The following is a 13,896-nucleotide window of genomic DNA, read 5'->3' on the forward strand; positions in this document are numbered from 1 at the left end:
CACAAGCCTCTGCCTCCTCTTCTGCCTTTCCCACTCTCCCTCTCCTTTCCTTTTGACCTTTTTTAGACATGGTCTTACTGTGTTGTCTATGCCAGCCTGGAGAACTTACTTTGTCGCCCAGGCTGATCTCAAACTCATAGCAATTCTCCTGTCTCATCTTTCCAGTGTTCCAGGAGTACACCTAATGAAGCAGATACTTTATATGCAGACAAATAGTACTAGTTTCAACATTCATGACTCAGCTGTTTAAATTAGAACATTGTTAGACGTTTTCCCCTGTCCCTTTTGCTTTCCATCTTTTATCAGTTGAAAATAGCATAGCTGATTTATTTATAACTGATGTAATTGTTTTGAATAATTCTATTTTAATGTGCTGTTCAATATTTTCTTAGTGGTAGATTCTAAAAGTAAGAAATAGTACATGCAATGCTATATAAAATCTACTGACGCCAGTACCTGGATGTTGCTAAAACCACAAATTTCCTATATATCATAAGGGTTATGACTCTCTATTTCACATAACATGCAAAAGTATGGGTACAGGTAATGCTTGATTTGTTTTTTAACAGAAACACTCCGTATAATGTTAATTCAAGTCTTACGTCCAAAGTTGTGACCACAATGAAGCCTGTGACAACAACTAAACCCACAGCGATTGTGAATCTGCCAGCGGCTAAGCCAGCACCAGCTAGGCCAGCCCTTGCTCAGCCAGCAACCCCTGCTAAGCCAGCCCCTGCTCAGCCAGCCACCCCTGCTAAGCCAGCCCCTGCTCAGCCAGCAACCCCTATTAAACCAGCCCCTGCTAAACCTGCTAAATCAGTCCCTGCTCAGTCAGCACCCCCTGCTCAGCCAGCAACCCCTGTTAAACCAGCCCCTGCTAAACCAGCACCTCCTCCTGCTAAGCCAGCCCCTGCTCAGCCAGCCACCCCTGCTAAGCCAGCCCCTGCTCAACCAATGCATACTCAGCCAGCCCCAGCTCAGCCAGCCCCAGCTCAGCCTGTCCTGGCTAAACCAGCCTCTGTGAAGCCCGTCTCTGCCAACAAGCACGTGGCAGCCAAACCCGTGGCCACGAACACAGCCACAGTCAGACCAGCGGCAGCAGCGAAGCCAGCAGCAGCAAAACCCGCAGCAGGGAGACCGGTTGCTGCTGCTTCAAGGACAATTGCTACTAAGCCAGACACCCCCAGGCCACAGGCCAAACCAGCTGCCACCAAGCCAGCCACTACTAAGCCCATGGGTAAGAAAAGCTGACTAGAGAGGCATCTTTGATGCATGCGTTTACCACTCCGAGGCTATGGCCCTGGAAGCAGGTATACAGGGTAGGCTGCTGATGACAGACTGTAGAAGATGCTAGCCGGGACAGAGCATTGTCCGCTCGTCGCTTTTGCTTTTCTCTGTATCACGAAGCAGCTTTTCCTCTTACGACCTCTCAAGGTTGCTGGGGTCCTGATGAAGGCAACTCCTTCCCTTACTGCCAATCCTGCTTCCTTGGGTGTAGTTTCCCTGCAGTAGATGTCCTGTGTCCCTGACTCTTACAGCGTTTCTTTCCCTTCTTCTATAATGTTCCCTGAGCCTTAGCTGTAGAGGTTGTGTTGTAGATGTATTAGTTAGCGCTGGGTTCCCCGCTATCAGTTGGTCTCCATCTCTTGCAAAACAGAAGCATCTTTGATGAGGGGCTGATAGCTGTACTTACCTGTGGGTATAAAGATAAGCATTTAGAATGCAGCTAGGAATCACACTGGTTTAGGAACAGAGGAGTAGTAAGCTCTTCTCTGGGTCCCATGGCCTCACTACCCATGGGTCATTGGTCAGGAGTCTGTCCAACTTTTTGACATTGCCACGTGACATGGTCATCTCCAAAGTTCAAGCTTGAGAACTCCGTAATCGAGTTACACAGGAAACATTTTGTAATATTTTAAGTAAGTTTATGATTTTGTGTGGGGCCATATCCATAGCTGTCCTTCCTCCTTCCTTCCTTCCTTCCTTCCTTCCTTCCTTCCTTCCTTCCTTCCTTCCTTCCTTCCTTCCTTCCTTCCTTCCTCCCTCCCTCCCTCCATCTCTCCCTCCCTCCCTTCCTCTCTCCCTCTCTCCTTCACTCCCTCTCTCCTTCCTTCCTTCCTTCCTTCCTTCCTTCCTTCCTTCCTTCCTTTCTTTCTTTCTTTCTTTCTCTCTTTCTTTCTGGAACCAAACCTTCCCCCTTGTAATATGACTTGGAAAGGTCTAAGCTGGAGCCATGATAATCGCTCTGTTCCTTCCAAAAGGGATGGCCACAGAAAGGGGTCCCACACTGAGCTCTGAGTCAGTACCGGGGGTTTGTTCAGTAAAGTGAGAAGCTGCACTCTGAGGAAGTCAATTGTTCCTCAGAGGCTGACATGCATGCTCGTTCTGACCCAAGGAAACACATCCCTCACTCTGTTAGCTTATGTTATGTTAGTTAAGGAGACCCAGGGAGGATCATTGTTTCCTTTCTTTCAAAGAGGTGGGAAGAGTCTACAGAATGCCATCAGCTACAAAAGAAGAGGAGCCTAGAATAAACATGCTCTCAAAACAGTGGAAACTATCTTCATTTTATGAGCAGTGGGAGAGCTGAGACCTCCTGACAACCAGTTCTTGCCATAGCCTAAAACGTCCTGACTTTCCATGGCTTGGAATCCCAGGACGGGTTTTGTACTGCACACCTAACTTCCTGCTATCATGCTGGGAGTTAGCATCTCAAAGTATCATCTTACCAAGTGATTTTTGGTAGAAAAATCAAAGGAGTTATTTATGTGCTTTATTGATAAAGAAGTGTGTGTGGGGGGCAGCTTTGTTACTGTGCAGTGACATGCCATGCAGGCTGATGGAGGATTTGATTGATGGATGGGACGTTTGGTTCCCTTTCTTGGCAAGCTTTGGGACGGCTGTCCGTTGTTATCTTCCAGACCTCTTCCGAAGCTCCCATGTGTCCGTGTGAAGTGTCCCGTGTCATGAGGAGTTTTACTTTTTAACCTTGCCCTCTGTTGTGCTCTTTCAGCGAGAGTGTTCCGAGAAGTGCAGGTCTCTGAAGTCACAGAGAACAGCGCCAGACTCCGCTGGGAGCGGCCCGAGCCCTCTAGCTCCTATTTTTATGACCTCTCTGTAACCTCAGCTCATGACCAGTCCTTGGTTCTGAGACAAAACCTCACTGTCACTGACCGTGTCGTCGGTGGCCTGCTGCCTGGACAGATGTATCATGTGGCTGTGGTTGCCTACCTGCAGTCCCAGGTCAGAACCATCTACCAAGGAAGTTTCAACACAAGTAAGTGCACGGCTCATTTGGGAGCACTTAGTTCTTAATTTCCACATGGCATGCCAATTAGGATGTAAAACAATGAATGCTGTACTGAGTCTCTTCTGAAGCACTAACCCAATTAAAGAGTAAAATCTGGGCCAGGTGGTGGTAGCACGCACTTTTAATCCCAGCACTCGGGAGGCAGAGGCAGGTGAATCTCTGTGAGTTCAAGGTCAGCCTGGTCTACGTGAGCTAGTTCCATGACAGGCACCAAAAATAAAATAAAATAAGATGCAAAACCAGTCCATCCTGGGTACTTAGGTTGCACCCTACAAATCTAAAACACAGCAGCCACATGGAAGATGGAGCCCCCTATACAATGTTTTCATCCTTGGCTTCTGGGATAATTTATGGGGGAGACCAGATTTGCTCTGCCTTAGCCCATCCCACCCAGGGCGGCTCTTAGGGAAATGGGGCTTGAACCCTAGCTGTGGAAATGTTGAGGTTTCTGTTGACACTGCCTGTCCCTGTTTCCAAGTTCAGTGAATGGAAGCGAATCATTAGGGAGCCAGAGAAGAGTTTGAGAACTCTCGATGTGTGGAGAGTCATGAGGTGTCTGACTCGAGGGTCTGACACCAGATGGGTGGGCTGCCAGTCTCTCCCTCCCTGGCCCTACACACCATACTCAGCTGGCTTGTACACTTTGCTCAGGCCTTCTCTCTCTTTCCTTTTCAGTAATTTTCTATTATTATTATTATTAACATTATTATTACTATTGATAGGTCTCTATGTTGCTTAGGCTGTCCTGGAACCCTTGGGTTCAAATGATCTTCCTACTTCACTTCTCAGGTGACTGGGACCACACCATGTACACACCACCATGTCCTTCATTTCCAGCTCTTCTGAACCACTCGGGACCATACCTCTCTTCTTTCCGCGTCATTCTGGGTCCTCATCCCTCTATTCTTGACCCCTCTGCTCAAGGATGTGGGCGGAGCATCTTCTTAGTTCAGCATGGTTCAGATGGTGGAATCATTCTTGAAGAAATGAATTCCCACCAGTAGTCCCAGGCTAGGGAGTCTCTAACTCCAGGGCACCATTCTTCTGGGTCAGGCGATCCCTTCACCTGCTCTGAAACAGTTGCATTTAACATGTATATCACAACATTTGTAGTGAGTACAGACTTCTGTGTTCTGACAACACCCCATTACCTAAGAGATTAATTGTCTGGAAAGGCAGGTGTACATCTGTGGCTTAGCATCCCCAGTCCTTTTAGTTTCTACGTCAACTACTAGTTGCCTGCATTTCTTTTCCTTATAGAGAAAACTCAGCCTCCACCTCTTCAGCCAGCGCGACCAGCGTCTAGTTCAACCATCAATCTAATGGTGAACACAGAACCATTGTTTCTCACTACAACAGGTGAGTCATGGCAATAATAGGTCCACTGATGAATCTCAGGAAGTGTTCGCTCAGGCATTGTGAATCCTTTGAAATTGAGGCCACCTGCCTGAGACTAATTCGCATGACTTCCATCCGGTAAGTTCCAAGGGGCTCTTGGTGCTGAGTTCATCTCTTTCTGCAAACTGCCTGACTCAAATGCAGAGAGCCATGCTTGTCACCATACTTTGGAGGGAGCTGGTGGGAGCTGCTTCTGAGCCCGTGGGTAGCATGCTTGTCTCCATTAGTCACTTCCTCTCTCGGTCTAACATTGGGACTAGGGTTGACTTTGTGGTCTGCGGTGCTGCAAAGAATAGGGTTTCACTCACTCATTGAATTACCTATAAGAAACTGCTTAGGAAACACCAGACAAGCAGATTAGACCTCACAGAACACGAGGATTCGGATGTGTTCCCAGTTCCCGAAACACCACATTCTGGCTTGGTCTTGTAGACCACTCTTTTGGGTCTGTTAGTGATAGGCACGACTTATGTCCTTAGAATACGAGTCTGAGAACCTGTAACCCCCTATATTAGTTAATGTTCCGTTGCTGTAATAAGACATCATGACCAAAGCAACTTATAGAAGAGAGAGTTTGTTTGGTGCTTACAGTTTCAGAGGAATAAGGGTCTATTCATGATGGTGGAGCAGAGGTAGCAGGCTACAAGCAGCTGGAGTAGTAGAGAGCCCATCTCCTGGTCCACAAGCTAAGAACTCACTGGGAATGGCGGGAGGATTTTAAAGCCTCAAAGACCGCACACTTCCTCCAACAAGACCACACCTCCTAATCTTTCTCAAACTGTTCTACCAACTGGGAACTGTCTTAGGTAGGGTTACTGTTGCTGTGATGAAAAGCCATGATCCAAAACAACTTAGGGAGGAAAGGGTTTATTTGGCTTACATTTACAGATACTGTTCATCATCAAAGGAACTAGAGGCAGGAGCTGATGCAGAGACCATGGAGGGGTGCTACTTACTGGCTTGCTCCCCATGGCTTGCTCAACTTGCTTTCTTATAGAGAACCCAGGACCACCAGCCCAGGGATTACATCATTCACAATGGACTGGGTCCTCCCCCATCAATCACTAACTAAGAAATGCCCTACAGGCTTGCCTACAGCCTGATCTTATGGAGACATTTTCTTAATCGAGGTTCCCTCCTCTCAAATGACTTTAGCTCTTGCCAAATTGTCATAAACTAGCCAGCATAGGGGACCAAATGTTCAAACACACGAGCCAGTGGGAGTCATTCTCATGCAAACTACCACGCTCAATTAGCAGAGCAGAGGCTTGGCTCATCTCCTTAGCTTTGAGGAAGTGATTACTGCAGTATTCAACATATTTGACTTAGGATGGGTCAACCAAAGATGTTAGCACTAACAGAACTCAAAATTCCACAAGAACTTAGATGCGGTGCTGTTTCATAGTCCTCAGAGTGCAAGCTTAGGTTAGCATGGAGATGCTGTGGTACTTTCTGGCCCATCAGGAGGAATGGAATGCCTCTCACTGTGTCCTTTTTCTGTGAGTCATCCTCAATAAGAAGCATTTGTAGCGGCAGCGACACTGAAGAGCCATCACAGTCTTAAGATGCGCTGTCTTCTGCCTGGCTCACAGTCTATTCTGGTGTATTATTAGGTGGCCCCAGTATGAAGACTGACTGAAAATAGAAGCCACATCTCTGTAGCTGGGCTCTCCCAGATTTCCCTTCAAGATACTGGTTACGGAGCAGTGAGAAGACGGAGTGGGTGCAGCACTTGCAATGCAAGCTGGACAACCTGACTTTGACCTCCCTAGAATCCATATAGATGTGGAAGTAGGGAACATACTCTCTATTTTCCTTTGACTTTCATACTCACACTGTGGCACACCCTTCTCTCCTATCATGTGCACACACACACACACACACAATAATAGTAATAATAAAATTTAGGAAGAAAAAATAAAAAATAAACAGTTGAAGAAGACCTAGCATGCACACACTTCAAAGGCACAGAAAACTGCGTGTTCCATTTGAATCCCTCTTACTAGCTTTTGCCTCTTTGGCAGTGGAAAATACAAAATCTCTAGCAAATTCTTGTTTCATGGAGGAAAAAAATGGCTTAGAGGAACTCCTAGATAGCAAGATTCAGGCATGGTTTTGCTTCCTTATGTGTATCTCAGAAGGATAAGACTGGATAAACAGTGTTTAGTTAGTGTAAACAGCATAATCTTGAAACACGAATCTGGGTCAGGCTGTTCTGTGTTTCAGTGTGGAGTTGCCGCTTTCAGATTTAGGGAGGCATTTTCCAGCCAGACAGGCAGCACTATGTGGAAAAGAGGTGATGCCAGTTTTGCTTTTTAATGGAGCCCACGACTGTGTCAAGGTTACACAGCATCTGTCAGAGGTGAATCTAAAATCTATCTCCTTCACACTGCTGGGCCTGGAGCACCCAGCCTGAGGCTGTAGGTAAATGTCTGTGGCTTGACACAGCCTCAGAAGGGGAGGGGACTCTGACTCCATGTCCTCCATCTGAGGTCTGTCCCTTTGGTAGAGGACTGTGCCTCTGTCAGACCTAGCCTGAAGACGAAAGTTGATTCTGCTGATAGACCTATGGTGCCATCCATTACTTGCTAATTTCAAGATTCTAGACTTCAAAATACCACACGTGAAATGCTTAACATTCGTGTTTTTAAAACCAAGCAAGACAAATTTTCCTTAAGCACCCCCCCCCACTCCACCTTTTATTTTCTTCGGCTCTTAAATATCACAATGCAGCCACTTTACAGTAGTCTGGCCGCTGCCTGTCAAACAGGGCCTTTAGCAACAGCTGAACAATTCCTTCAGTTTTATCTCACTTGGGAAGGCAGGGAGAGGATGAGTGTGCGGAAGCTGACCGACAGCCACGAGCGTATTACTGCAAGGACTGTGCATTGGATGTTAATTTTGGTTTTAGAACTTTGTTAGTAACTATTTTTTTTTTCTCATCTCACTTGTGGCTGGGGAAGCCTTGGGGTGAATTCTTTCTTTGCATCTTGTAGTTTAAAGTGAAAATTTCTAAACAAAGCAGGTCTAAGAGCATTCAAATGAAATGCAAACCAATAGCTTAACCATTCTTGTGGAAAGAAAGTGTCGGTGCCAAAGCTAGCCAAAAGACCTCGTCATGTGTTTGGTGTCCATTGTCACTTATCCTGGAAAGTAACCAATCTGTAGGGCTGATTGCATTTTATCAGAGGAGGTAGGACTGGGTCGATTGCACAACTCCAAATGAATGGTTGGCCCATGCTTGCCAAAATTTTATTGTTGTATCGATTCTAAGATACACATTTTTTTCTCATAGTGTCACTTCTGACACCAAAATATGACTCACAGTTGGTGCATGCTGTGTTTTATTTATTTTATTTATTTCTTTATTTATTTTGTTTGTTTGTTTGTTTTAGTAAGATAGAAAGTAAATTTAATATGGCAATACATCATTTGGTTAGCTATATTCCACTATGGATAGATTCTCCCTCCCTCCTCTCTCTCTCCATCCATCTATCTTCTATCTACCACTGATTGGCATAAGATGGTGCAATGGAGGGAAATTTATGTCAATAACAATTTAAAGAGCTAAACTCTGCAACTTGAGAGAAATAGGTAAAAAAAAAAAAATCCTTGCTTTCATTGGCTGTCCTTAAGGCTGATGATCTCTCGGGAGAAGGCAGCTGAACTGGTTACAGTGTTTGACTTATAAACCCTGAAAGGAAGCGTCCAAAATTTAGTGACAACCACACTGAAAACTAAAGTGAAACGTTAACCCTCAATTGTAGACATGGGTTTCTGGCTTCAGAAACTTAAACCTGCCTTGGAGGGTTGGCAGAATCTTGTATCAACACATCAACACTTGTGGTACCCAAGGTGATCAAATTTGTGTTCTTAAAACCAGGAACTGCCGAGGAACACATTTCCAGTTATATTTTTACTACTTTTGACTGATCCCTCTTGATTTTGCTCAAGGAAGCGCTTACTACAGCAATCAGATTCTGGTTTGCACAGGGTTAAATGGAGGTGGCCCTCTGTGGGGAGAGCGGCATGTCAGGCTGGTAGCTGGCACCCCCCCCCCCCAACACACACACACATTATCTGCTTCCAGGGCTTTTGCTGAAAGAAGGCTTTGACTTCCAGACCTTTGGATTAAAGCACTTTACATGCACACATCATTCCCCAGCAAACTCCAGAGTTTGCCAGAAATTCTGTAAACAGAAACCTCGCGGCTCTCACACTGTAAACTCACCTCTGTAGGCATCCAGAGGACCTGGCCTTCCTTTGCAGCTGCAGTACAGCTCAAGTATACATTCAAAACATGCACTTCCTTAACTGGAGGGGAAAATAATTCCTGCTCCCTCTCATACTTGCCTTGGGGCATTTCTGCTTTGGCGAGGAGTTTCATCTCCATGCTAGTTTTATGTGAGAGGCTGGGAAGAAACTTGGCTACACATGTGTGTACACAGACCTGTCATAAAGAACATCTGCTGAGAGCCCCGAGAGGAGGTCTAGCGGTTAAAAGTGGTTACTGCTCTTGAGAAGTTCAGAGTTCAGTCGGTTCCCAGCACCCATGTCAGGCTGCTCACAACTGCCTATGGCTCCAGTTTCAGGGGTTCTGATGTAGCACACAGACACACAAATAATAAAGTAAAATATATTTTAAAAAGAATGCCCACTTACAGTCTATCTAAACTTTCAATCTACTTTCTTTGTGGAATGTGCAGCTTTACTTTTGAAGTACATTCTAACGGAATTTCATACCATTTTACCAAAGAGTAGAAAAGCCTGTGGTCTGAAAATTCAGTTTCTTCTCTGGACACTGAAGACAGAACAAACTAAGAAGCAAATGGCTTGGAGAGTGAAATGTGTGTGTGTGTGTGTGTGTGTGTGTGTGTGTCGGTATGGAGTTAGTCATTTTATTGTTGCTATTCAGTGTTGCCTCATAGGAGATTCTTGGTGTGGTTTTATTTATTCTTTGCAAACCCGAGAGTGACTCTTCTGTCAGTCAATGCAAGAGTGGGGAAACTGAGGGTTCGGGAGATTGCAGCCTTCCCACCATGAAACCCTTCTCTACTGTAGCCCCGAGATCCTCCCATAGGCTCTAACATGGACTCTGGAGGCTGAGTTGTTGGCACGGTCTGACTGGCGCTCCGTTTTCTCCTTGATACTCTAGATATTTGTAAGCTGCCCAAAGACGGTGGGACCTGTGGCGACTTTAAGTTGCTATGGCACTATGACATGAATGAGAAAGGTTGCAAGAGGTTCTGGTACGGAGGTTGCGGGGGCAATGAGAACAGATTCAAGACCCAGGAAGAATGTGAGAAGATGTGCAGTCCCGGTAAGCGGCCCTTCCCTTGGGTTTCATCTTTCTCCCGTGTGGGAAGAGGTCTGTGTTAGCAACCTCACCACTGGGAAATATTTGAATTACAATGATTGTGGAAAACCTGAACAAAGTTAAATTGTATCCTCAGATAGAATGTGCCAATGGGAAACACTAAAAAGAGAAACAATTTTTAATTTTACACACACACACACACACACACACACAAAGCCACACAAAATCCTTGTCTCTTTAGAAATGTCACACTGTAACACTGGACATGATTGTTAGAATAGAATAACGATCAGTAAGAGAAACTAACGATAAACATTCATGTATTCATTTTAAACTAATTGTACTTCCTATTAACTATAATGTTGACTCTGGGGCTATTCAGTCTTTCCATCATAGTGGGAAATTCCGTAAGCAATGGCCCAGGGCCTGGGGTCAGAGTGGGGGGAGGGCTAGTGCACAAAGTGGAGGTGAGGCTGTGGCTCCTTCAGGGTGGGCTCCCATTTCAGACCTGAAGCTGCGAAGGCTCCAGGAAACACTGAGGAAGGCTGGAGGCTGTGGGGTCATCGCCATGATAAACACAACATTTTTTTGTGTCTAGTAATGACCTCTCTTCTTTTTCTTCTCTCCCCATCTCTTGCCTCATTCTTCTCTTCTTCCTTCCATACTCAATACTTTCTTCACCCAGATTTATCAGCCTGACCGGAACCCAAGCATGGCCTTCCGGCAACACGTACCTCTGGGAGAAGAAGGAGGCGGCCATTTCCAAATCATTTTTTATAGAAGCTCTGGGTAGATGCCCCAGCACGGTGCCTTTTCCTGCTTTGATTGACACTCAACCTCGGGAGGAAAGCCTCTGCACGTGACCTGTCGATATGGTGCTAAACGTGTCTGTGGACCCTGCTCTCCGTCTCCAGGCAGTTCTACCGTATACTTGGACCGTTATGTAACAGCTAGCCACTGCTGGTGTTTATGTGAACATTCCTATAAACTCGAATTCCAGCTGGAGTTTCTTTGGATGCCTGTGCCAGGCAAACGCGATGTCTAGAACACAGTCTCAATGTCACAGCTACTCTGTACATTTCTGCTTGGTTCATGTCCCTGTATTTGCATGACTTAGATGGAAAAGCAAGAGTCTAACCTTTTCCTGGCCCTAGTTTCCTGGATTAGACGTTAAGCAACTACCTTCGTCTGAAAAATGATCTAATTAGAAGAAAGCAGACCCCCTTCATCTTTGTGCACTGTTGGGACAAATGCCTCGATTAAAGAATTTGAAGAAAGTCATAATAGAGAATATTTTTGCCATTCCCTTAATGTGGGTTCTTTTTTTTTTTAATTGTTGTTGTCTTGGAGTTTGGAGGTGGGATTTAATGTTTAAAATTTTAGGAAATTTATACAAAGAAACTTTTTAATAAAGTATATTGAATGTGTCATGGGTTTTGTGGTCTTGGTTTTCTTGTTTCTATATTGCTCACTGTCAAGATTTCCCCAAGGCCAAGGATTTTTGGCTCAGGCCCAGCATCTGGTTTTACTGGAGGGGACAGAAAACCCTAAGGGACAGTGTTCCAGGAGGTCAGTGGAGTTGGAGCATCCTTTGTGGAAGATCCAGGTGCACACTGCTTATTAGAGCCAAGCCAGGTATACCAGGTATACCAAACTCTTTTTTTTTCTTAATTTAGAGACAGCATTTTTCTGTGTAGCCTTGACTGTCCAGGAACTCATTCCGCAGAATGGACTCGAACTCACAGAGATCTGCCTGCCTCTGCCTCCTGATTGCTAGGATTAAAGGTGTGTGCAACCACCACCCAGTTTGCACTCTTGATCTTTCTGGTGTACCCTGAACTCATGTAGACTCAAGGGAGGACTGATGCTCACACTGTCTTCTAACTTCTGATGGACCCAGAACCTCAGCTTCTGATCACTTCACAGTGATTTTCTTTTCTTTTCTTTTCTTCTCTTCTCTTCTCTTCTCTTCTCTTCTCTTCTCTTCTCTTCTCTTCTCTTCTCTTCTCTTCTCTTCTCTCTCTCTCTCTCTCTCTCTCTCTCTCTCTCTCTCTCTCTCTCTCTTTCTTTTTTTTCGAGACAGGGTTTCTCTGTAGCTTTGGTGCCTGTCCTGGAACTAGCTTTGTAGACCAGGCTGGCCTCGAACTCCCAGAGATCCGTCTTTCTATCTTTTTAACCTACCCAACAACAGCTGAGAGAGATGGTTCCCTTTGATTCCTCTGCCTCCCTGGGATGTCTAAGTCAAAATATACCTTGTTGTTGATATTTTTCCCTTTTTAAAAACCTTTTCCCCTTTCTTCAGAAATCTCTCTCTTGGGGCTAGAGAGATTGCTCAGTGGTTAAGAGCACATGGATGCTAACAACTGCCTGTAACTCCAGTTTTGGGGGGTCCCAATGCCTTCTTCTGACCTCTGGTGGTAGCAAGCATATGCATACTGCATAGACTTACATGCAGGCAAAATACCCATAAAATAAAATGATGCAGTCTCTCCCCATCCCCACTCTGCATGCACATACACTTGGTGTACATTCTCTCTCTCTCTCTCTCTCTCTCTCTCTCTCTCTCTCTCTCTCTCTCTCTCTCTCTCTCTCTCTCTCTCTCTCCCCCCCCCCACACACATCATCAACAACAACATTATAAGCAGATACACATTCAGAGGGCACACAAAAAAATTCCCACCGGGGAAGAAACTGTATTATTTTGACAGAATGTTTTCACTCTGACAACACCTGGGACCTTAAGCATGAGCAGAACTATTAGTATAAATCCGAGAGTAGGTTTGCTAGTAGATCTGTACTGAAACTGGGGGAGAGAGGGACAGTTGGGTGTGCAGAACCTGGGAAGTTAGGGGAGACAGTAGCCCCAAGGACCGTTCTTAGAAGATCTGACAAATTCTCAAAGGAGATTTTGAAGTTATCCAAGTGGGCAGATGTTATAGAAACAAGAGCAAGAACTGAACTCTGTGCTGATGTCACTGTGTAGACATGAAGAATGGCTTGGGTCAAGGAGAGCTCTACCAGAAATGAATGATGGTCTTGAGAAGGGCTGAAGACTTCATGGTCCAAGATGCTGAGGACTCGAGTTCATGAGTATCTTGAGTCATGTTGATAAATGAGCATTGGGTGCTTTCAGGGGAATTGCAAAGATCTGGGGACATTCCAAGAGGCCTCACAATCAGGTGGTCTGAACGTCTATACTGGACGGCTTTAAGTCAACTTAACATGAGCTAAAGTCATCTGGGAGGAGGGAACCTTAATTAAGAAAATGCCCCCACAGGATCAGGTTGTAGGCAAGCTTGTAGAACATTTTCTTAGTGATTAATGGGAAAGGGCTCAGCCCATTACGGGTGGTACCATTCTTGGGCTGATGGTCCTGGGTTCTATAGGAAAGCAGGCTGAGCAAGCCATTTGGAGCAAGCCAGTAAGCAGCACCCTTCAAGGTCTCTGCATCAGCTCCCGACTCCCTGTCTGACTTCTGCTCTGTTTGAGTTCCTGTCTTGACCTCCTTCGATGATGAACAGCAATGTGAAGTATAAGTCAAATATGCCCTTTCCTCCCCAGATTTATTTGGTTCTAGCAACAGACCCTAACTAAGATAAAGTCTAAATGAAAATATCAGCAGAACTGAGCTGCCTCTGAAACACAAGAGAGACTCCACCTCCGCTTGCCTTTTCCTGCCTTTTAAGGTTGCTGCAGCCTCTGGCTTGTACCAGCTTTTAGATGCTCCCCACCAGTCTCCTTCAAAATCAGGGCTTCTTCTCATGCACCTGTCCTCACACGGCTGTCTTCTGGTGAGAACGCCAGTAATATTGGAACTAGGATGCCCCATCCTCTGGTCTGACCTGAGCTCAACTAATAACATCTTCAGCCA

The 13,896-nt window shown here is 45.5% G+C and overlaps 1 protein-coding gene across 2 annotated transcripts in view; it reads left to right on the top strand.

Moving 5' to 3' along the window:
* The window catches only part of Col6a3 (collagen type VI alpha 3 chain), an 81,666-nt gene extending 70,214 nt beyond the window's left edge, over positions 1 to 11,452 (top strand). For both annotated transcript variants that reach the window (XM_057758844.1, XM_057758839.1), the window contains 5 exons: positions 570 to 1,237; positions 3,014 to 3,277; positions 4,571 to 4,669; positions 9,864 to 10,028; positions 10,711 to 11,452. In XM_057758844.1, the coding sequence (XP_057614827.1) occupies positions 570 to 1,237; positions 3,014 to 3,277; positions 4,571 to 4,669; positions 9,864 to 10,028; positions 10,711 to 10,724 (1,210 nt within the window). In that variant the 3' untranslated portion in view covers positions 10,725 to 11,452. The remainder of the gene's footprint in view (positions 1 to 569; positions 1,238 to 3,013; positions 3,278 to 4,570; positions 4,670 to 9,863; positions 10,029 to 10,710) is intronic.
* The last annotated feature ends 2,444 nt before the right edge of the window (positions 11,453 to 13,896 follow it).

Source organism: Chionomys nivalis, chromosome 2 (assembly GCF_950005125.1).
Source record: "Chionomys nivalis chromosome 2, mChiNiv1.1, whole genome shotgun sequence".
NCBI lineage: Eukaryota > Metazoa > Chordata > Mammalia > Rodentia > Cricetidae > Chionomys > Chionomys nivalis.